The 24,923-nt window shown below is 38.5% G+C and overlaps 1 protein-coding gene and 5 non-coding genes across 12 annotated transcripts; 1 reads left to right on the top strand and 5 right to left on the bottom strand.

Annotated features, from left to right (window-relative positions):
- Positions 1-638: 638 nt before the first annotated feature.
- Positions 639-24,748, bottom strand: LOC111597996 (dnaJ homolog subfamily B member 6). Of its 7 annotated transcripts, none has more exons than XM_023312978.2 (7): positions 24,622-24,748; positions 23,925-23,996; positions 3,762-3,967; positions 3,399-3,508; positions 1,668-1,874; positions 1,278-1,608; positions 639-1,143 (listed from the first exon to the last, which is right to left on the bottom strand). In XM_023312978.2, the coding sequence occupies exons 3-7, from the start codon at positions 3,824-3,826 to the stop codon at positions 1,038-1,040; spliced, it is 819 nt and encodes a 272-aa protein (XP_023168746.1). In that variant the 5' UTR covers positions 3,827-3,967; positions 23,925-23,996; positions 24,622-24,748; the 3' UTR covers positions 639-1,037. The 7 variants fall into 7 exon arrangements, with proteins under 7 accessions (XP_023168746.1, XP_023168747.1, XP_023168751.1 ...); XM_023312979.2 differs by having other exon boundaries at positions 23,925-23,993; XM_023312983.2 differs by lacking the exons at positions 23,925-23,996; positions 24,622-24,748 and adding exons at positions 3,021-3,272; positions 4,044-4,149.
- On the bottom strand, positions 5,883-5,954 carry Trnaq-cug. The gene has a single exon. It is a non-coding gene; the product is annotated as a tRNA-Gln (tRNA).
- Trnae-uuc lies at positions 21,644-21,715 on the bottom strand. Its single transcript has one exon. It is a non-coding gene; the product is annotated as a tRNA-Glu (tRNA).
- Positions 21,940-22,011, bottom strand: Trnae-uuc. Its single transcript has one exon. It is a non-coding gene; the product is annotated as a tRNA-Glu (tRNA).
- Trnae-uuc lies at positions 22,214-22,285 on the bottom strand. Its single transcript has one exon. It is a non-coding gene; the product is annotated as a tRNA-Glu (tRNA).
- Trnae-uuc lies at positions 22,581-22,652 on the top strand. The gene has a single exon. It is a non-coding gene; the product is annotated as a tRNA-Glu (tRNA).
- Positions 24,749-24,923: the final 175 nt, after the last annotated feature.

Raw genomic sequence — 24,923 nt, 5'->3', positions numbered from 1 at the left:
AACTATGAATATATATATATTTTTTTAGATTTAATTTATGGATTTCTTGTTGTATAATGTACAAAAAAAGCAACGCAATCGCATTTTATTGGTCATTTTGCTGCTGCTGCCGCTGCTGATAGTTGTTGTAAGTATTGTGGCAACTTAATTGACTAACGGTAGTATATAGCTACATATTAAACAGATAACACAGCATCCATCCAACTGAACCCGCCCAAAACTAAAAAAAAATAAAACCTATCAACTAAATTGCTTTAAAGCGTTTATCTTTTTGCATTTCAGTAGTTTTATTTTACTTGCTTTTGTTTTTGCTGCTGGGGCATATTGTTGTTTTTGTTTTTGTTTTTGGTTCTTTGTAAACATAATGTTTTCATATTTCAGTCCTCTTGTGTTCAAAACTGTGTGATAACATAAATTTTGCTTCGCTTATTTTGCAATTATTGTTCAGAATTTCGATTCGAATGTGCTCGCAAAATATTTTGTTTCAAAAAATCCCTTTAAGTAATTTAAATAAATTGCCATTTTCCAGTTGTTGTTGTTCCTTCTGTTGTTCTCGTTGTTGATGTTGCTGGCCCTGTTGCTGCTGCTTCTGCTGCTGTTGGTGTTGTTGCCGTCTGTTTGTTTGTCGTTGCTGCTGCTGCTGCTGCTTCATTCTTCAAATCAAACGGGTTTCATTAAAACATAACTAAATTCTAATGTAGAACAATTTCTTTAAATATATTTTTGTTTATTCAACGAAGCATTAAGAAAGCGTTCATCATAATCCTCTTCCTCTTCCTCCCCTACTCCTGCTGCTACTCGTCCATCCTCATATTCTTGTTGTTGGTTTTTTGTTTTAAGCTTATGACTTTTTGTTTATTATTGTTTATGTTGTTTGTTGTTAGTTTCACGCCGCTGCTGAACTCCTTCGCATTGAATCCTTCTCTTATCTCTTTTCTTGTTGTTTATGTTAAATAACATGTTATCATTGTCTCTGTACGTGTGTGTGTGTGTGTGAGTGAGAGTGTGTTTGTTGCCCACTTTTATAAATTGTTTAATTAATTCGCTATTGAAGAGAGCTTTTGGGATACTCCATTCACAGTCTTTGATTTAAGGACATCGTTTTCATATGAAAAGACAGTTTCCTTGCCATTTTCGACGACGCTGCAAATGCAAAATGGAAAAATTACGTAAATTATTGAAACTAATTTATATATAGAGTTTTTTAGTTTGAAAGACGGTAAGATTTAGCTTATTAATAACTGAAAGCTAAACTCAGTTGGAGTCGAAAGTCTTACCGTTTGGTCATCAGCTTTTTGCCATTGACAAATACCGTTGAGGTGGAGGTGCGCTTGACCGCTCCGTTGCTGTGGAGCCCGCCGCCGCCGGTGGCGACGCTGTTGCTGGCAGAGAAGGAGGTGAAGCCGCTGGTGGGCATGAAGAAGTCCATCATTGAATAGTTGAGCATGGGCGCACCGAACGGGCTCGCCAATTTATGCTGGTGATGATGATGATGGCGAGCTGCACCGCCACCGCCACCACCGCCGTTGACGCCGCCATTAAGGCTGTGTCCGCCATGACGCCGACTGCTGCTAGTGGCGCCATTTGACTGCGAATAGCCATTGGCGTCTGCAAAAATGATCAGATTAGATAAGCATATATATGGGACATATTTGTACCGTGCTTACCTCTAAAGAAGTCGGCAAAGGGCGAATTGACGCCAAAGAACTCGCGGAAGACCTCTTCGGGCGGTCGGAACACGAATGGAAAGCCGCCCATTATGTCAAAGTCATCAAAGTCGTGTGTATTATAATGATGACGAGCATGCGTGCGGCTCTGTGCCCGATCCCCTAATCCATCCTTGCCGTACTCATCGTAAATGCGGCGTTTCTTCTCTGTAAAAACGAAAGCGAAATGGGTTAAACTCATTCTTTTCAGTGTATTTCAAATTTGTTTTCTCTTTTTAGTAGAAAGAAACACGCGCGGGCAGGGCATTAGACAAGGCCTAAACAATTGCAGCTGATGAACTAGCTGCGAACAATGATGATGCTAATGACGTTGCTGATGCCGATGATGATGTTTGGTGGGTGGATGTAATTTGTAGCTTGCGCGTTTTTGCAAAAAGGCAAAATAAACAAAAATAAAAAAATACGAAACGTAACGAAAAATCAAAGAAAAAATTGTACTTCATGTGCTTCAAGGTTGTTCGTCAGTTTAGCAAAAAAGCAAAAACAAAAAGTGCAAGTGACCGACTGGAAAATAGATAGATTGATATTCCAAGGGTAACAATACATTGTCCAATTATAGTACTTATCTATATATGCCATAAGAGATTTGGTATTCGCGCTATACTCAACAAATAATTCTATACAAAAAAGTTAAAGCTTCTTCAAAATCAATCAAAAATAGTTTTCTATTAGATTTATGCACAAAAAATCGTTTGTAAAATCCAATTCACTGTATATGCTTCGAGACGAACGCTTTCTAGTAGACATATAGACTACTTCTGTTCAGCTAACTGATCAATAAAGAGAATAAGCATAATAAATATACTTATCATATCTTTTTTTTTTTTATCTTCTGAGTTTTCACTGGAAATATCTCTTTTCTAGCCACTTTCATAAATCCCAGGCATAAAATCGATAATTATCGATGCTAGTTTTCAACAAAATCTACTATTCTTAACGAATTAGCCCATCTTGATAACTTCTCTAGCTAACTCTTAGCCATTTTATGCGCTTTAACCTATTTCAAAGACTTCTCGACATAAATGTATCTGTTTACCTAGACTAGAAGTATCTATACTCTCTACTATACTAGTAAAGTATATATACTTGTTTTGGACACACTCTTTGAAGGCCATTTGAGCAATATTTCTACTCTTACAGTATTTTTCTACATTTCTTGGCTACATTCTCAATTGGTACAGGGTACATAAAAGGTTAAGAAACAAAAACAGATAAATCAAAGCAATAACAATGGTGTTACCACATAAAAACCAAAAACATGCGCTTGCACTCTTTTTTTGTCGTTCTTTTTACCAAACAGTTTGTGAAACGGTGTGCCCTCGAACAAGTTGCGGAAGGTGAACGCCTGATAGCGATTGCCACGCCTACTGGCAGCTGACCCGCTGCTATAGCTGGGATAATAATAATCGTAGTCGTAGTCACGACCACTCGTTGAGGATGTACCGTTGCCGCTGCGATAGCGGGAGTAGGTGCTGCTGCTGTTACTGCTCGCTGCTGACGTTTTGTGCAGCGTGGACCGAGCATCGTAGATACGTCGCTTACGGGCTAAATACATCAAACAACAACAACAACAATAAGGATAACCAATAGATTCACATGTGGCCCTACAGTTATAACACTTCGAAACGGAAATAGAACTTATGGGCAACCCTGTGCAAGTTGTTAACTTACCATCCGATAAGACTTCGTAGGCCTCGGATAGCTCGCGAAAGCGTTTGTTTGCTTCTTCCAAATTGTCCGGATTCTTGTCTGGATGCCATTTGAGTGCCAATTTTCGATAGCTGCCGGCGATAGAGAAATTAATTAGAGCGAAAATAAATTAAAAGAAAAGCATTAATCAAAAGAGAGCCAGAGCATGTCATGTTGCGCTCTCTTAACTGCGCTTAGACTTGAGCTAATGACATTGCAAAATGCATTCCACTGTGCATGCCATTTATCTTGTACTCAATGTCAAGGAGATCAAAGATTACTCAATTCCAAGCTTAAGACTTAAGAGAGCGCCCCATTCTCTTTCAGGAAATTTACAGTACTTACGCTTTTTTCACTTCTCCGTCAGTGGCGGTGCGTGCAACATCCAATACTTTGTAGTAGTCCACCATATTGTTTGCTGTGTGTATATGTGACTGCGTGTGTGTGTATGTGTGTGCGCGCGCCTATCCTTGTTGGTCAACAATTAATTTGTTGTTGCTAAATTCAATTTCAATACAATCACTCCTTGTACCAGTATATTTTAAGCGCAACTGTAAAAACAAAACAAAAATATCGTGTCTAAAATTAGTATGATGCGTGCACAGGAAAACTGAGCACTCAAAGTACCGTTAAACAGGCAGCATTTGGCAAAATTACATATATTTATTACTTTTTAGAGTTTTTACTGCTTATATTGTTATTATTGAAAAACAAGGCAATGCCTACTAAAGGGCAGCCACCTAGCACCAGCACTAATCCAAAAGAAAAGAAAAAAAAAACACAACGGCAACAACTAAACGTATGTAGAGGTAAAGCAAAGCCAGCACGATATTTGCTTTAATTTCGTTTTCTTGTTTCCATATTTTTGTTTTACTCGTTATTCTTCAGTCCCACATTTCGAGTTCAATGTCGTACGAAAACCTCATTCTCATTATGCGCCCACACACACACACATGCACCGACACGCTAAGCTCTCAAGCAGGAGAGCGCCAAAGGCAAGACGGAGAGGGAGACGAAGATTGAGCATGGCAGCAACAGCAACAGCGGCTACAACGCGCATGTGTAGGGCGTTCAGCCGGCAATGACAGTGTGCGCAGCGCAGCGACTGCGCTGCCTTCGTCGCGGTCGCTAGACGCGTGTGTAAATGTTTCGCTCGACAATTTGTTGTTGCTGTATGGTACGGCTATGCCTATGGCTTTGCTCTGCTCGCATTTGGCTTATGGCGCCCATCTTCCATCTCCCCCAATTGTTTTCACACACATTTTCGTGCAAAATAGACGCTAATTTTATTTAATTTGTATTGTTGTCGTTTTTGTTGTTGTTGCTTTTGCTACTACTATTGCTGTTGGTTGTCAGGCAGCCCCCTTGACACAATTTTTTTCTTTTTTGCTTTTATCTAATAAAAATTACAACGCCAATGCAGCCAGCTTTGCTTCTACTAATCTGTGTCAATTATCGTTGTTGTTGTTGTTGACGGTGTTGCCCCATGTTGCCAATGAAAGTGCGCTACAAATTGGCTGCCCCCAAGCTAAATGACAAACATTATGTGACTGACCGACACTTGACTCGAGTTGTTGTTGCTGACTGGGCCAAGCTTTTTGGCAGCATTAGTGTGGGTTGTTTAGCGGAGTTCTCTATGTATGTGTGTGCATGTGTATGTGTGTCTGTGTATGCGTGTTTGCTTTGCTCTTAAGTAATTTAGTTGGCATTTATTTTTGCTCAACTTTTTCGTTCTAATTTATGGATACGGTTTTAGCTGCGTGTGCGTGGCTATAAAATTTATTGAATTTAATAAATTCCACGCATTTGCCTAACTAAAATCCAAATGACACCACACACAATATCCCTATCTATTTTTATTTCAAAGGTGCCACGCACCTGGCTTATCACATAAGATACAATTAAAATTATACACAATTATGCAAGTTGTTAGTTTTTTAATTTTCTCGAATGTTTAGTAGTAATTTTTTTAATTATGTATAACAAATTATTGATATACCAATACCTTTTGTTTACATAGTTATTTTGTTTTTTTTTTTAATTAAAAAATATTTAAAATTTATATATTTAACTTTAGACAATTCGAATACAAAATTAAATTTTACAACTTTATGTTGCATATATTTGGGCTAAATAAAGGACAATTCATTACGTCTCTGTTTAAATTGTTTAAGTTTACAATCTACAACTGTTTTTCTTGTTAATTATAAGTATTCATCGCCCTTTATCAGAATTATAATTATTTACATTCGTTGTACAATGAGAACTGAGTTCCATGTAAATTACAAATGTAATTTTCATACTCAATTGCACAATATTTAATAAGCTTATCAAAGAGTAAACTTTGAATCATTTATAAACAATTCATGTACATTTATAGAGCTTGCAGATAACATTTTTTATTTATATATTCATTTTGTCGATATATTTCATTTTAAAATTAAAAAAATATTTGCTACATAAGCTAGGTTCCACCGAGATTTGAACTCGGATCGCTGGATTCAGAGTCCAGAGTGCTAACCATTACACCATGGAACCAACTTGCCCGGCTTGCCAAACTTGGCCCATATCAGACAAAGAGCAACGCACTGCGCATGTTGTGATTGAGCCCAAAAGAGAGATGGCCACCCCAACTGGAAGGAAAGAGCATCAATTTCGACAGCTGGGCCACAGCTTACGACCATGGCGCAGGGCAAAGAGCGCCGCACTCGCAAACAGCCAAAGGTCGAGAGTTCAAAAGCGAATCGTGTTAGATAAAAACGAGTTAAATAGAACGGCTGAAGCTGCTGGCCTTTGATGCAAGACACCAGAGGAAATGTTTATGCAATATTATTTTTTTTCATTGATTTTCTTTGAATAATTATGTAATTATTAACATGAGACAATCGAGATTTAAATTTCGATTTGCTTATAACAGAGCAGCGAAGCAGAGAATATTTTTAAAATCAAACTTATTTTCATTACAATTTGGTCGATAAAAAAAAGGAATGTTTAGAGCAATCAACTAACATATTGAGAACATTGATTTGCAGGCAGAGTATTTTTATCGCAACTAATTATAGTTTTTTATGGGTAAATCTAATAAAGATAATCGATAGGAGTTATTTTTAGATGTAGGGAGAGAAAATAAAATGTTTACACTGTTTGCTATCGATATATGTTATCGAAGATAAGCTAAGCGAGCGAATTGAAGTTAAAATAAACAAGCAAAAAATCAACTAATTTTGTAATATTTATATTAATATTTATTTATTGTGTATATATGTATATAAATGTTGTTCAAGGTCATCGAGTGCCACGCCCTTGCCTTTAAATAAAATGTCACAATAGACTAAAATTTGCTGCAATATGTGAATTTCTCAATTGCTAAAACATATTGCTGCTTTTTTTTATATATTATTTATATACATATAGGTATATATAGAGATATAAACATATGTATATAGGCATAGAGTAGCGTTTGACGTACAATGTTTATATAATAATTTATTGTATATATATGTATATACAGGCTGTCTCTATATACCTGTTGACATATTCGGCAAATTCTAGGTCGTAGGTGTAGGAACTTGTAGTATTGTCTAAAAGCAGCAAATGACGACGACGACGACGACTTCGACGTCAACTACTCTCTCGGCTATATGTTTAGCCAGGCCAGACCAGACCAGTCGCATGACACACTCGACTCGACTCGAGTCGTCTCGTCTGTCTGTCTGTCGGCGGGTGGGTGGCGGAGAACAGGAGATGGAGGCGCAGGTGAGGCAGAGGCAACGTTGACGTCTGCCTGCTGCTGCTGCTGGTGACTTGGATTTCAGTTTCACAGCGGTTGCTGCTGACTCAAATCGACAAATCGTTGCCACTAAACTCATCAATCGGCACTTGCTATAATTTTATTTGTATAGAACAAGCCAACGGCTTAAGGCATTTCGATTGTTTATTATTTTGTTTATTTTTTCGTTCGCTTAGCCGGCAATTCACAGAGTTTCGGCAATCAAACTAAGTAATTGTCTATACTCATTCAAGAAGTTGACTATTAAATATATAGTATAGAATAGAAATAAGAATACCTCTAATGGGAAATTTCATTTGAATAATTTTGTGATTTTCGTAATATTTACAAATGCCATTTGATAGTTGTAAGGACTGGACGTGATAATTAGTTAGGGTATTGGAACAACATATATTCAGTGCGCTTGCGCTGCCTACGCTATGGTGGGCATCAAACCTGAAACTCGCTCCAAAAATTATGTAGTCTGTGGTTTGCCAGCTGCTCAGATGCTGTGGTTGGCTTGCAGAGTTGTCGAAGATGGAGTTGTTGCTTATGCAAATTACATCACCGCCATCAACAGCTTCAATCGATACATAAATTCCGCATAGACGCACAAAGAGAGAGTGCAGACAGAGAGGCAGCGAGAGAGAGAGCGCGAAGGGGGGTTTGATTGTCTCTTTTGTATTCACACTTTCCATTCGGGGGGTTGCTGCAACATGTTTGTTTATAAAGTTGCTGCAGCTCGTACGCACTCAATTAGAGCGTAGTTGTGTCGCTACATCGATATGGAAAACGTTACGAGAGTCGTCTGAAAAGTTTACCACGTAGCCAGGTAAATCTTCCTATCTCTATCTTCTTCTATGTTTACATTTTTTAGACCACCCTCGATAGGCATTATATCAAAACAAACAAGACACAACACAATGTTAACAGTTAGAAAGAGCAGCAAGAGTTGGAACAGCCAAGCAGCGCAGACAACAACAGTTGGTTGCGTGTTAATTACATGCACTGCGTGCTGAGCCACTTTGCTGATTGATTTTCTTCTACTTCTCCTCGCTCTTCTTATTGTTGTTGTTGCTCTTTTTGCCATAACCTACTTCTTGTGCAAATGCAATAGCAATACAAACAAGCACGCACACGCACACACATTTATAGAAAACTGATAGGCCGTGCGACGTAAAGCAAAACGCGCGATAAGAAAACGTTGCGCATTTACACTCAGATATAAGTACGGTAAAAGCTCGCTACAGCAAACATGAACAATTGCAATTGAATGCAAGTTTAACAACAGACGAACTGACGTTCACATAACTTTTTGTTTAAAGTGCATACAATTTGAATCTTGTTAATAATATTTTTAAAACAAGCAGAAATTCAAGTTAGAAAACACCAATTAAATAAAATTCACTGGTTAAGTTAAGCCGTGCATTAGTAGACATCTTCACTGTAGTTATTCATTGGAAGGGGCGCCTAAGAAAAGTCACGCAAGCAACAGGAACAGAGCAACAGCTGAGACGCATACTCACAAAGGCACATAGAGAAGAAGAGAGCGAGAGCACGAGAGGGGACTGGAAATACTAAATACAACTCACACTTTTGCATTAGCCAGCAAAAACGTTTGTTGCAATTCTCGCTATTGTGTTCGTTGTCGTTTTTATAGTTATTGTTGTTGATGGTTGCACAAACATTATTATAAGCAAATATCGAATCAAAGTGGGCAAACAAACACAAAAGACACAACAACAATTACAAATCGAAATGAAAAATCAAAGCTGCGTATAAAAACGCGCACGTACGCGGCAATGAATCGTTTAGAACTAAAAGCAGCCAGCACCAGCAACGGTGCGGTGCGACGTTGCCATATGTTTTGGCAGAACGGGAGAGTGATAGAGAGAGGGTGAGTGAGAGATGAATCAAGCGCGTAAAGAGAGAGAGTAGTCGACGCACTGTTGTTGTTATTGCTGTTGAACCGGAAGCTATTACGCGAATTCTTGCAAAATTTGCAGTGTTTTATCACACTATCAACCATGAGTCTGTGTGTGTGTATGTGTATGTAATATGCTTATCAGCAGCTGCCTGCGCATGTCATCAACAAAAGCTTGATGACGCCGAGAGATCAGACTGTTGTTTTTACTGGTTTACCCCTTTTTCTGGACAGATATCAACTGTGATTCATTGAATTCAACGGAAATTTGGTCTAAACTTTAATAGCTTAGTAACGCTCCACAGTTTTGTCTTTTTTCTGTTTTGGGAACCAATATTTATCGATTATAAATTCATTTCAATAAATGCACGTGTATGTGTGTGTTTGTAATTTGATTGCCCAAGTTTATGTGAACCGCTTGCTTTGAGAGGCATTAAAGCGGCAGAGCGCAACCAAATGTTAAGGCAACAAATTTGAATAAATTTAATTTTAGCACTCGCAGCGCGAGCTACGATTGATGTGGGACGGGAGGGGTTGAGAGATTAAGAGGAAGACGAGCGGAGAGCAGCAACCGCACGGTGAGTCGTTGACGCCGGCGCACAGTGGTGCGAAATATGCACAGATTACAGATTATGAGAAAATTACATTTCTTATATATGTGATAGAATTTTTATAACATTTTAAAAGCTTCAAATAAACACATTTAGAAATTATACTGAGATACATTATATAATATTCAGATACTACAAATTAATTTAAATATATTTAACGAAATTTTTATATAATTTGCTGAAATAATGAGTTGTTTGCTTACGTATTTCATTAGCTATCACACCACTGTGCCTCACAGCAGGTGGTGATGATATTTGCCCAGTGAAAAATTTGAGCAAAATTTGCAAAGTTTATAAATTTTACACTTTAAATACACAATAAGATGTAGGCGTGTGAGTTCCTGTGCATGTGTGTGTCTCTGTGTGTTGTGTTTATTTTTAGTGTTGCGGAAAAATGAAAATTTATAAAAAGCTAAAAATATAAACATATGCACACTATATATGAACACACACACATACCTAACCAAGACAAGTAGCCAGCGCTGGGCTAGTGCGAGTGATAGACCCACAGATATGCAGTAGATGGAAGCAATTTTAGGCAGATGATCTTAGGCCAGAATAGAAACGTTAACAACTCGTCTCTAGCAGTTCGACAAGAACATATATGCCCCAAAAGTGAATGCTTACGGGGTATTCAGCTGAAATCACCCGAACGCCATTAAGATACAACAACTAACGGCACATATTAACAGCAAAGCCTGGAATGAGCGGAATTGGAACAACGGTAAGTGGCAACAATTACAAAAGAGAGCAGCCGAAATTAGTGCCACACAGCAGGAAAATTGCCGCAATGGAAAGTGCCGCCTACCAACTGAGAGGGGCGTGGCATGTGGCACACAAATGAGAGCGAAAGATAAGAAAGGGAAAATGAGAATGAAAAAGGGAAGCAAGCACGAACAACAAAGGCTAGCAAACGTGGAAACGAGCCAAATTGCACAATCTGTGGGCCAGAAGAGGCCGAAGGAGAAGAAGCAGACGATGCCAAACAATGCAATGCCACGAAACCGTAATAATAGTAATAATAACAATAATAATAGTGTTACTAGCGCACAATACAATCGAGAGTAGACCTAGAAATAGAGACGTGGGCGTGGGAATATATCTATTTTTGTGATATGCCTGCCATAGACAAATGGATAACAGATTTGTTTTCCTTTTCTCTCTTCTTCTTTTTTGTTAATTTTTGTAAAACTTACAACAAACGCTGATTCATCGAGCAATCGATTCGACACATTTTCGTTTTCTGTTTGAAACTTTTGTAATAATAGCCAAATATCTAGCAGCACGAGAGCAGTGGGTGGGGGCTGCTGGGGGGTCTTTATAGCATGGCTCGGGGGGTTCCTGTGCAGTATATCTAATCAACAGCATTCGTCGGTTCAGTTGAGTTCACTGCGGCGCATAAATTAAATCAATTCAATGTAAAATTTCGAAATTTTATGTCTATGTAAATTTTGTGTGGTTTTTATGCCCATTGATAAATAAGGCAGGGTATAATGTGTAAGAGTAGACAGAAGATATTCTAAAAAATTGTGTGGACAAGAAAATTTAAAGTTAGAAAACTGTATTAGATAAAAATATATAACTTTTGTTACATTAGAAACTTATCAAGCAACCCTCGTATATGATTTAATAAATATATATATATATTCATGTATATTTATAGACTTGACTACAGTAAAACAATTTCGACCTTTTGCCATATCTGTCGTCATTTTCTGCATTTCTTAGAGTATTTTCAAGTCGAGCACATCCAGCTGCAGCACTCTTGTTATGTGTAAATGTTCTCTGCGGGTTGGGTCTGTATTATGCTGCGGTCATGCTGTAATGTCAATCGGCATTACACGGATTTGGAATAAAAATGCTTTCAAAATTGACACGCCCTGATTAAGGGCAATGCTTTATAGAGCTGCTCGAATTGTATTGAAGTATATACAATAATGAGGCTCTTTCGCTTTGTGGAGTAGAGACAAAGCTGCTGCAGTCTAAGCGTTTCCTCCATCGATGAGTTTTCATTTAAATCAACTTCAAATCAACTTAATTCGAGTAGCTGTGAGTGCTTCAGCAATTTGTCGACTAATGCCATGATCCATCCACTTCAAGGGTTACTCAATGATGAATTACTCACATTTGCTTCATTTATAGAATGTGAAGTAATTGTGAAGCTGATCGAACGAACTATTAAGTACTTCCTTTAGTTTCTTTAACTTTTCTTGCCTCGGCTCTGATCTAATCTAATCAAGGCTTGTGCGGGTGTAATGATGACGCTGTCACCGAGTCATGCACCCATAAATACTAAAAAAAAAGAGAGAAAAATACGCTAAGTACTAAATATGGCAAAGTCAGCTTTGTGGCCCGATCTGTCGGTCACATAAAAACTACCCACCATCGATCGCACAGCCAAGCAATGCGATCATAAAAACCTGTAGCTAAAGATCAGCCAAGCAGCCAGACGGACGGACCGTCGATCGGCTGATGATCTCAATGAAGACATTTTTTATTGCGTTTCTGATTTGTGAAATCGCCCCTCGCTACACTTGCCCCTGCCTCCTTCAACTCTCCTTTGGCACGCTGCTTCAATCGAAGCTCGCCGCTTGGCTCTCCTCCTGCTGCTGCCGCTGTCGCTGCTTAGGCTGCCTCTTCATAAATCGCTCACAATCACGATATCATCGCTAGTGACTACCGTGTGGATGCCACTGTTGGTGGCATCTGTGTTCAGCCGAAGTCGTCGCCTTTGCTGCTGTTTCTATTGCGCTTGCTCTTGCTCTGGCTCTTGCTCTGGCTCTTGCCATTCGCCGTATCCGCATCTAGATCAGGTCCATTCCGGCCGCAGGCTGAGCATGCACAATGAGCGCTTAGAAAAGAAGTCAGGCGCTGTTGCACTCATTGTTGTTGTTGCTTTTGTTTGATACATTCACATTTTGTTGGCAATACCCTGTACGGAATGTTGTTGCTAGGGTATACTCATTTTGCATATATAACTGTTAAAGTTAGGCGCTCTTGGAATTGATTTATTTTGGTTTATACCTGTAGTTTATGGGGCATATCAGTTATGACTTCTATATGTAACATGTTGCTTAAGTGTTAGGCATTAGTTTATCATATTGAAACGATTATTCTGCTATCTTAATAATTTAAGATGGACAAAATCGATAAAAATCGATAGACATTTTTATAGATTTAATTTGTATCAAGATTTGTTTAAGGAAATAATATAGATTCTCTAAATATATATAGAAAATAAAAAATATATCTTAAAATTCATTCTCTAGAGTAAATATTTTACCTCAAACTTATGCTCAATTTAGCCATGTCAGCTTACAGGGTATCTGTGTAGTCCGATCATTTGATAGCACACATGTTTGGCTTGTTATGGTGGCTGCAGTTGCAGTTGCTGTGGCAGTTGCCTCTGTGCACCCGTTCGTTGCATTGACAATGAAGTTATTAAAGCGCAAAGCTGGACAATAAACCGCAAGGCTCGCTAATCTAACCTCAAATTATATATATATATAGCTCTACCTCTCGGTAAGACAAATTGTTCATGTGCAACACAAACTTTACGTATGCAACTACATAAATCAAAGGCAGCTAGTTACCTGACTTTTTGGTGGCGAAAGTTTATTTGGGGTCAGTTCAACTAACTTAGTTAAAGGGCCCATTAAATCGTGTTGCACAATTTGTAGCACGTACTCCGGCCGTGGGCTTAAATATCAACTCATTTCTATCTAGATACTGGTAGCAACATAATTTCCCAATTAGATAAACCACAATGAAAAAGAAACTCTTTCGTAGCAGACGCTTGCAGTCGAGTCCAAAGAACTGATCGAGGTGTGCGACTGGCTGTGTATGTGTGTGTGTGTCGTGAGGTAATCTGATATCACTGTCTGCGGCAGGAGGGACCAAAGAACAAGTGTTGTGTGGATTAACCACACAACGAAGTAAAAAGCTCTCCAACGGCTGCCTTATAATAGCCGTGAGATAGCTGAACCCAAAGCCAAAAACACTATAAATCATCGGAGCATTATTTTTGTTAACTTCCTATTGTTTTAACAGACTTCGAGTTGAGGTTTTATTTTTGTGCTTAACTAGATTAAAGCAGCGAGCTCTTGAATTAGTTAGAGTTTAAGCTGAGTCTATGCATTGATATCTATTTAACTCGAGTTAACGGAGCTTCGAATCTATTTCGAATTTAGAAAACATCAACTCAAGCTCGTAATTGATTTGCCGAATAATTCTCAACTATTGACATTCACTAAGAAAGATTCTCAGGTTTTAAATGGGGCAATACTTATCGTCTTATGATATTATTAATCTCATTCATGCATTATTATTATTATCAGTTTATAATTCGCATCAATCAATAATTTTATAATCTTTATCAAATTTATAACAAAATCATTATCATCTAATTTATGCCATTATCATTGGAATAACCAATTTGTAATAGTTTTCATTTGCTTGGTTTTCATTGGCTTTATCATCATTATTAAACTCGTATCATTATCAGCATTATGGCAATAGTTTTCATTATCATTATCACGTTGTAATTGTGCTAAAGCATGATTATTTTCATCACCAACATATTCTATACAATCATCATCATCACAGCCTTACATATATCTATATTTATATCTCAGTTATTCAAGTTATGAATATATTCATTAAATTATTCAATTATAAAATATGTCTAAGCTTTAGTCTAACATGCTAGTTTATCTTATCGTAGTTGTAGCTGCCTCACCTTCGTTCACTTTGATGCCATTTCACTCGCATTTCACAAATCTTTTCAGTTAACTTGACTCGTGAGGCGTCTCAGCATGTGCAGCTGAACAGTCGAAGACAAGTTTGTTATTGTTGTTAATGTCTCTTAGCCTGGTCAACTAAGCTGCGCATTCGCCTTTGCCTCAGCCTCAATCTCTGACTTGAACTTTCTGCTCGCTGACGCGCAACAGCAAAAAATTACAAAATACTGGAGAAAAAACAAGTGAAGTCGAGGCAGTGGAAAGTGACCAACTGCGTAATACTCTTTTATAGCAAAGAAAAGCAGAAATTATTGGCAGAAAAAAACCTCGTCTATAGTATGAATAGTATCTGAAAGAAGATCTCAGTTGAGCTATGAGTATTCAAAGGCGAAAATAAATTTAAGTTAGAAATGATGAACGATCAATTTGAAGCATGCTCATATCTGATATATAAACAAAAAGATCTAACACGAAAATGAAATCTCTTGAAGCTCAATAGAAAAATACCTAAGTAAGAGTTATACGAAGTTTGGTAATCACTTCTCAGCAACATTCGTTTACCTCGACAAACTGTCTGGTGCATGAGTATTGAAATACAAGCCAATATACTCTCTTAACTTTGTGAGCGAGCATAATGACAAGCCATAAAGTGTGCTCTTTTTTCATACATTTTTAAAGTTGGTGCTTTAAAGTTTAAAGTTTCTTGTTATTGTAGGTTTGTTTGTTGGTTTGCCGAGGTAATTATTATAAATAGTTCAAATTAAGCCCGTAAACAAAATGAAAGTTGAACGGCGCCCGAGTCGGGCCGCTCGCTGCTGATCAATTTCAGTGCTCAACAAGTTTGGCTGACAGCCGACAACGCTAAGAAAACGAACTCAATTTCCAAAGCAATTAATTTAATTGAATGCAGTAGTCATAAAAACAAAAGCAATAACAAAGACAAAGGCTAAAACTCCATAAAGACAGCAACGTAAAACGAGCCACGTTGATGAAGCTGATGGTGGCAATAAATGTGTAATTGAAAAGTAATTGCAAGTCGCAAAAAGAAACAAAACAAACTAAAATAGTCAAAGGTAATTATAGAATAATTACCATAACGATGGCAAGTGTCGGACAAATGGCAAGTGCCGCACTCTATTTGCAGTGTTGGCAAACACTCAAACTCAAGTCAAGCATCAGCTAATTGGCAAACAGTGTTTCATTGCCAATGTCTCTTAGTTGATGAGCCAATAGTCGGTATCCTAGCTGTCTTCTTTTTACAGTGTTGGCTACTGTATCATTGTTTCACTGTATGAATATATATAGTGTTGGCTAACACGCTAACTCAAGTTATGGAAAACAATTTGAAAATACTGAACAATGTTTCATTCTAGATGTTTCACTGCAGTACTCTTCAAATTCCATTCTCACAATTCCATTTTTACAACTTGCAAGCCTCTGTTCGCCTAACTGTTTCATTCCAAGTGGTTCACTTTAACAAGCAGTGCTCTTAAAATTCTATAGTTACTTAATTTGTGTGCCAAGTGGTTTTTACTGTTTCATTCCATTCATAGCATCGGCACTTTAAGTCAGCTTAACGCTTAGGCTAATTGCAATTTGCAATGCGTTGTTACTGTTTCATTTCCATTGTCTCTTAGCAACACGCGCCTCACCTTGAACGCAATAAAAAAACAAGCAGAAACTTTATGTTTCTCTCTCTCTTCACTTCTCTCCCTCTCTCTCTCTGTCTCGCTCTTCTCTCTGCTCAACTCTTTCGTGTGTTCGCTAGCGACATTGGACCTGACACAATGATAAAAGATTTGGCAAACATGCAAAAGAAACAAAAACACACAAAAAGTGATTTGCAAATGGAATTGAAACCACAGCGGGGCTCAGGGAGGGTTACTAAAGTTTCGGCACTTTACGAATTGGCAAATTAAATAAATAGCCGAACAAGAACAATGCGAAATAAATTATGATTAGTCTTGGACTAGACTGACTCAGCGACGCAGACGGGACGGGACGAGAGGAGACGAGACCTACTCGACTTGATCTACGACTCATTGAAGACCTTCACAGCAGCTGAGTTTTTAGTCGAACTCGGAATCGAATCGAATTCAATTCTTAGGTAAAAAAAAGCTGCTACAGACACAGAAACGAGTTTTGAGCTCATTTCATTTGCTTATTTGCCAACTATTTTATCTAATTACATTAGCTAATTAAACAGTTATGATATATGCAACTGAAGCGAGACGCTCCAACAAGGTTTGCCCATGTCACGGGGAGCGCGTGGAGACCCTTGAAATATGAATGCACTCGAGTTGCAATGCCGCAGACACATTGACCACCATATGATATATGTATATAACTATATATATATACATATATATATATATGATATATGAGTAACATCAGACGACTCCCAAACTGCAATTCTAGTAGTTCTTTCAAGAGCGGCAAATTTTTCGGTGACATCATCAAACGTTCGTTGTTTTTTTTTATTCATTTCATATGATTTTTCGGGTAAGTTTTTATTTATATGGTAAAGCGTTTCTCGGAAAGCGAACCCGTTTTCTGTGTAAGAAGAAGAAGACACCTTTAGAGAACTGGAAAGTCTGGCAAATGGGTTACTGGGCAATAATTGACCCCGATCTTCATATGCGATCTGGATATTATGAAAAGTTCAACTTAATTGAATGATTGCCCCAGGCGAATCTCTGAAACTGCCCCAAATCATATTTACACGCCGCATTCAACCCAATTAATATATTCAATTTGTAATTAGCTGTAAGCTGTAAGCTGTAAGCTGAGACACGTGTAAGCGCCATATAACTTATAACATAACTGTAGGCAGACTTTCTCAGGCAATAACGAGCGCGGAGAAAACACAAGACCCTACCTTATGAGCAGATGCAGATGGTCGGGCTGTCCGTGTGGCTGTCTGGCAGACAGGCAGGCCGACTGCCCCGTCATGAAAGTGTTGGCAGACTTGAAGTTTCTTATATTTATTTAGCTGCGGGTAGACAAGTGCCTCGCTCATTAGACGCCAGTTGGGGGAGATGGGGCGATGCTGAGCTGCCACAACCGGTTCATTTAAATAGCCAAAGCTAAGCAGACGCAATGATTGATTCATCAGGCAAAGTCAGTAAATTAAATGAAGTTTACAAGATTTTCACTGCATTAGCACAGTTGCAACGGTTGTTGTTGTTGTTGCCTGATCGCTTCCCCAACGCTGACAAGCAACAATTTTTATGTGCGCTTCAAGTGCAGAGCCCGGAGGAGCTTCATTCAATTTATCTTACACGAGCTGACATCAAAAATAAAACCAAACCAAACTCGTTTTTGGTAATTAATAAAAAATAGGCAAAAAAATAAGAGAAAGAAGAAGCAGACGAGGCGAAGCGGGCATCAATGGACAAACGTTAAAAACTGCGTTCCCCAAAATGGATAAACCATTTGATAAACCATCGGATACGGCAGTTACAATGTCGGCAATAAAGATATTTACTGTGGATTTCACTTCAAGCTACAGTTGATACAATAATGATAATAATGATGATGATGATGATGATAATGCTATAAAACTGACTACATTTGTTCAAGCAGCTGTTGATAATCTAAAATTATAGATATTTAGACACGGAATAGCTAATACTTTAAGATTAGCTATTCACCGAGTCTTATAGTTTATAAGCTGAAGTCTTTGCTGCATATAAACAGCTTCAGTGGCTAGACTAACTGCAGCGAGTTCGACTCCCGACATGGGAAGTACCAAAATTTGTTATCTTTTACACAATCTGCCAAGTTCAGAAAACCCATTAAATGAATTGTTCATTTATAAATCATTTAAATACACATCGCTCTCTCTCCCTCTCTGCCATAGAGGTTATAGCCCTCGGCTATACCCCATAAAGCAATGCTTATCATGTCACTAGCTACGCCTGGCCCCATAAATTTGTTCTTTTTAACTATTATCTCGTAACGAAGAACTATCAAATGCTGACCTTTAAAGTTCAATCGTTGCCCTGGGCGAAAGTGAACTTCAATGAACCCTATTATGGTTATAGTGTAGTGTTTTAAGTGCTCCATTCGCTCACCCAGTAGACGCCACGGCATATACAACCCAATTAGCGTGCTACAACTTCTACAGGCAAATCATTATAAAAGACTCACGCACTGTCGTTTTTCTCTGCTGCTTCTTCTTCGCCTTTTGTGTTGTTCTGCGTCTGCGACTACGGCTTCGAGTCCAAATGGCTTGACTTAGCCGTGAGGTGCAGCGTGTAGAAAACGTGTAAGTTTCATTGCCTTGTCGTAGCAGTGTTTCTTTACATTTTATTATACCCTACACGCATTGACAATTAAGAGGGTGTTTTGTAAAAGAAATGAAAATATGAAAAAGTCAAGGCTTGCCACAATCATCAGGATATCAGCAATAGTACTGAGTACTTGATTACAGGGTATCTAATAGTTTAGAACTTTCATTAAACGCTGCTTGACGTGATTTATTTTTATGGCTGTATTGGTTATTGAGCTGCCCGTTGCCATAGTTTTCTCTTTGGCCATTTAGCATGGCAATCAGACAACAACTAACCTACGCCTAGTCCCGCTCCCCCACCCCGCCGCCAGCAACATCACGCGGGTCATGCATGGCCTGCAGTTGAAATTGTCGTACACACCTCTTTGGCTTTTGTTTGCGCAGTCAAAGGCGACACACAGACAGAGAGGGAGAGATGGAGACAGTAGACAGCAGACAGCAGACATGAAAAGTGCAAAACGTTTTCACTCATTTCATTTTCATGTTTTTGTGAAAAATGCGCATATGAGAAGACGTTGGCGGCACGCCCACTGTCTTGGGCTCTATAACTATATAGAAGGGCCGCTCAAGTCAAGTCAAAGGCCGTTGACACAGATTTTAGCTGGATTGCGTGTGTGTGCGCTTGTTGCTTAAATCCGGGGCTGGTCAAGACACGACACATGTAGATACATCTGCCAGACTAGCGGGTAGAAAGTGGTATCGACCAAGAGACGCATGACCAATAAATAAATTGAAATATTTACGCTTTAAGCAAAGAATCAAAAAATGCCGCAACGCGATCGAATCGGGCCAACGAACGAATGAACGAGCGAGCGAAAGATCGCGCCAACCGGTCTGGGAGTCTCAGAGCTGAGTCTGTGGTGTCGGTGTCTGTGGGTATCCATCCGCATCCCTATAATCGCTACGTTGGTCGCTGCCATCAGCTGCTGTTGGTGCTGCTGCTGCACAGTCTGCAGCTGTGTGACCCACTCCCAGTTGTCCATTTAAAGCGAATTCGAATTGCAAACGCGGCCAAACTACGCTCAAAGTATCTGCGCGCATTTATCGCCAGTTTTAGACAGTTTGACGGCGTAGTTTGGAGTTGCTGCTAGCCGAAATAATCGAAAATGAAATTTCACCTCCGGTCACACGCTTCAGAAGTCACAATAGCAGCTGCAGCTACAAGCGTTTGATAAAATTGAAAGGCGCTTAAAGGTACCTAGCAAATATCGTCCGTAATTAAGCCTTAAGATACGCAGTGCAAATGAAACAGCGAAATTGCTTTGTTTGACTGCATTGGAAATGGACACTGCTTGCCTGTAAATAGCAAGTGCGTGTTGAGTAGATAGCGGAAACAAAACGCGCGCTGCTGTGCAATTAACGCCTGAGACTACGAGTGAAAATGAAACACTGTTTGCTATTCAAATTGCATTGCTGGTAATTAAGCGCAACGGCCATGGTACATGAAAATGATTGGAGCGCTCTCCTTGATCGCAGTGCAACGCAATGGAAAAGAAACGCTGCTACTGCTTGCTATACAAATTGCACTGTTTCCAATTAAGCGCAGCGCTCATGACACATGAAAATGATTGGAGTCCGGCTTTTGAGTAATGGCAATGGAACAACGTCCCTGCTTGCTACACTCGTACACTATTCGGAATTAAGCGTTTGATTTATGATATATGAAAATGATTAGATACCAGCGACTACTGGATGCTATATATATATTGAACTGTTGGCAATTAAGCGCGTCGTTCATGAAACATGAAAATGATGGGAGTCCTGCTAGAAACTTTTCGAAATTAAGCGCTTACTGCATAATATATGAAAATTATTGGAGCCCAACGCTGCATAAGCAACTGAGCAATGGAACAAAACGGGATGTCGCTACATCAAACGGATTAAAGATTTCATCTTAAGGACAGCTAAGCAAAGGCAAAATAAACAAAGCTTTTGAAAGCATTAAATAAACATTGGATTGACAACAGTCAAAAAAGCTTTAATATGCAGCCAGCGTAGCTTTGCAGCTGTAGCTAGGCAGAGCGAGGGTGATGGCAGCTGCTGCTTTGCTTTGCTTTTGTTGCTCTTTTGTTCTGGCTGAAGCTCAGCTCAACTGGTTTAACATTAAAAACAAACGAAGCTCCGTGTGTCTTAGCGTTGGCGTAACGTTTGACGTTTAACAGAAGAGCAAAAGAAAAAAAAACAGTCTCTCTTTTTTTATTATTTTATTTGTTACTCTTGTCTTGATTCTCGGGGCTTGGCTTTCTTTGAGCGAGCTGTTGGCTACAAAAAAAAACTATAAAAATGTTAACTTTTATGCTGTGCCTTTTTTCTGCTGCTGTTGCCGCTGCTTCTTCTTCTGCTTGCTCAATCGCATATCGTCTCACACGCGCTTCTAATGCCTGAGCAGAGCTGATGATGGCATACAAGAAAAAAATTATAAAAAAGCCAAAGCTCAAAACACAACAAAGTTTCAATTGCTAAGAAAGTGGCAGACAGCAAAAAGTAGGCGGACGAACACACAGCAGCTACAACAACAACAACATCTACAACAATGGCCCGCTGCTTGCCACACTTTTGATGAATTAGCCGTTTTATAGCTGTTTTCCAGCTGAAAATTGAGTTGCAGCCAGTTGGGCTCCATCCGTGTGCAGTTCGTTGAGCCGGATCAAATTTTCAGCCTGATATTCATTAAAAAAGCCACTTCAATTATATTGGCTCCATTACGAGGTCAAACATTAAGTGGAAGCTGTTTACAGATTTTCAGCTTTTTTAAAAACAAGAAAAATTCACCTGAGTAATGGCGCATTAATCAAAGGGAACTCTTTATATAAAATGTACAATAAATTAAGATTGTAGCCCAATTAAAGTCATCGAAATAAATTTTAAAAAATATATATTTCAAATCTGTTTCCCACACCGGGAATTGAACCCGGGCCTTCCGGGTGAAAGCCGGATATCCTAACCACTAGACAATGTGGGACTCACTCCTTGAGTCAGATGGAAAACCCTTTCCATATATCCAACCTTTTTTTTAGTCTACAAAATTTATGATTTTAAAAATAGTTAACCATTTGTTTTGGTCAAATAATTTGCTTTTTCAAAAAAAAAAAAGTAAGTTGGGTACTTAAACAAAGGGAAGCATTTATATATGTTCAGTAAATTAATGCTCCCAAATAAACACTAAAAGATATACTCCAAGTATGTTTCCCATACCGGGAATTGAACCCGGGCCTTCCGGGTGAAAACCGGATATCCTAGCCACTAGACAATATGGGACTCGAGCCTTGGGTCTAGTAGAAAGCCCTTTTCCATATATCCAGATTTTTTCAAGTCGACAATATTTTAAGAATGTTAGACCTATACGAATTCTAAAGATGGCTTTAAAAAATAAGATTAATGCTGCATTAATCAAAGGGACATTTTAATATAAAATGTACAATAAATGGTAAGTTTAACAAAATATGGATCCTAAGTCATTTTCCCATACCGGGAATTGAACCCGGGCCTTCCGGGTGAAAGCCGGATATCCTAACCACTAGACAATATGGGACCATTTTTACAGTCATATGAAAAACCCTTTTCCATATATCGAACTTTTTATAAATATATGTGACCAATACGAATTCTACAGTTGCTAATAAATCAAATGGAAAGTTTTATTTTGCCATTTCCAAATATTAATTAATTTGTATAAAAAAAAAAGCCATAACAATATTTATAGTTTCTTTAGTGAGCAAAACTATATAAATATATATTTATGTATATATATATGTGTGTATGCAGCTAGGCAAGGTAGCTGCTCACAATGCTGCTCAAATACATTAATTCTCATGATACATACATCATCCCATATGGTCTAGTGGCTAGGATATCTGGCTTTCACCCAGAAGGCCCGGGTTCGATTCCCGGTATGGGAAGTACCATTTTTTATATTTATATTTAAATGGCAGAATTATTTTTTTTAATTTCCAATAAAATTTACGTCTTTGTATATGAATAAAGACAAATAAACTTTTTCCACTATAAATATATTATTCATACTCTTTAAACTACTTTCGTGTTTTTTGCCTATAGAAATATAGTATATAAAGTAATTCAAGTTAATGCCAGCTAATCTTAACAAGTTGAGAGGCTTAGAAATTGACCAATTTAGCTCAAGGGGTATTTCAAAGAAAAAGAGGAAGAGAGAGAAGAAGAAACAAAACAAAAGAATGAGTTAAGCACAATCTAATGCAATATCATTTCTTATTGGTTGTTAGGCGAAATAGTGTTGGGTAATGTCTAAGCGCCACGCAAAGGCAAAAACAAGCACGAAAGAAAAATAAAAACTATTGTTGTTTTTGGGCCGTTTCTTCTTCAATTGGTTGTTGTCATTGCTGTGGCTGTTGTTGTTGTTGTTGTTGTTGTTGTTGTTGTTGTTAACAGCGAAAACTGTTCCGTTAACAACGGCAAAGCTTCAAGATTCGAGTACTTAACTTTTGTTATACCAAAAATTAGCCATGCTCATTGTTGCAACACACGACAACAATAACAAAAATAACAACAACACGCAGCACAAACGTGTGGCAAGCGAACAGCGGCAACAACAACAATAACAATGAGCAGCCAATGCCTTGACTGAGTTTTTTATTTCTGCCTGTTTAATACGAAAATTGCTTTTTGTTCATTGTTGCAGCAATCGTTATTGTTGTTGTTGCTAACTGACAATTTGATTGTCTTTTGTTGTTGTTGCCTCTCGCGTGTATGCTTGCAAACGGAAAAATCAATTTGATTTTTAATTACGGCAAATTTGAGACAAACAAATTGCGGACTGTGCCAAATAAGGCGAATTAACGAAAAAAAAAAACAAAAACAAACGCTCAATAAAAACAACAACAAGGCAGTTATTTGAGTCACAAACCCGTATAACGGTACACGCGCAGCTGACGCAGCAGCTGGAAGGAAATGTAGCAAAGCGACAGATGCAAAAGGAGACAACAACAACAACAAAAGCTATGACTGCGAATTCAAATGCCGCCTGGCGCATTGAACCGTTATATTTTGAATTTTATATTTGAATGTGCGAGCAAGAGAGATAGCAATAGAGATACACTTACACACTATACACTTTCGATTATTGAACTTGTCAAATTGACGGCCGCCATTTTGTTACATATTCTTTATTATATCGTTTGTCATTCTACGCTTACCCTTTAGCCTTCAGCTGTTCTCTTGCTGTAGTTGTTGTTATTTCGAAATGCAGCTAGGTAAAAGCTTTGCTTCTGGGGCCAGGCGATAAAAGAGATAAACAAGACAAGCGTTACAATTAGGTTTCTTTTTTGTTGCCTTGCGCGCGTTACCAAAATAAACACGGCGAAAAGACAAGATAACACGATATGGCGAATATAAAACATGAGTGAGCGAGCAAACAAGAGGAGCGAGCGGCAGGCGGACGAACGAACGAGCGAGCTTCAAGGCGAACTCTTCGATTGTTGACGGAAGCGTTAGACGACGGCGACAAACTCCTGCTGCGACAATAACAACAACAACAAACACAATTTGCCAGAAATTTTTTTTAATTTATTGATTTTTATGCGATGCAACAAATAATGAAAAGCAAAAAGCACGCGCTGCCGCTTGAGTTTCTACTGCTGCTGCTGTTGCTATGGTTGTTGTTGTTATTGTTGCTTTGTTGCTACCTTCGCTTTGCAATTATAATTTTGCGCGTATTTAAATAAGAATATAACACAAAAGAATTTCGCACAGTCACACACATACACATTCACACACGCACTTCAATGTCAACTCGCTTTTAGCAACTTCTTTTTTATTTCGAAATATATTAAAACTCTTCGCCACTTAAATGTAGGTAAGCACGTAACACAGTAAATAATAATAATTAATTACCAGCCAAGCACGCTGCACTTTGCAGAACAGTTTAAACTTCAATTTTTTTGTTGGTTTACAAGCGCTGAGAGCGCGTTTTAATGCAAAAATGCCAAGACTCGCGAACAACAACGAACCATACGCAAGAAGAACGAAAAGAAGACTGAAAAGACATGAGCAGCAAAAAAGTGCAAGGCAAGGTACGACAGACCTAATCGATATCTTAACAGAAGCACGCGGTATATCGATGGGTGAATTAACAGTGGTTGGCAACGCGCACAGTAGCCAACAGCGGCGCAACAGTTGTGTAGCTGCTCAGCTAT

Source organism: Drosophila hydei, unplaced genomic scaffold (assembly GCF_003285905.1).
Source record: "Drosophila hydei strain 15085-1641.00,03,60 unplaced genomic scaffold, DhydRS2 tig00008130-arrow-arrow-pilon, whole genome shotgun sequence".
Classification (NCBI taxonomy): domain Eukaryota; kingdom Metazoa; phylum Arthropoda; class Insecta; order Diptera; family Drosophilidae; genus Drosophila; species Drosophila hydei.
The sequence above is the reverse complement of the archived record's forward strand: the minus strand, read 5'-3'. Positions and strand labels throughout refer to the sequence as shown.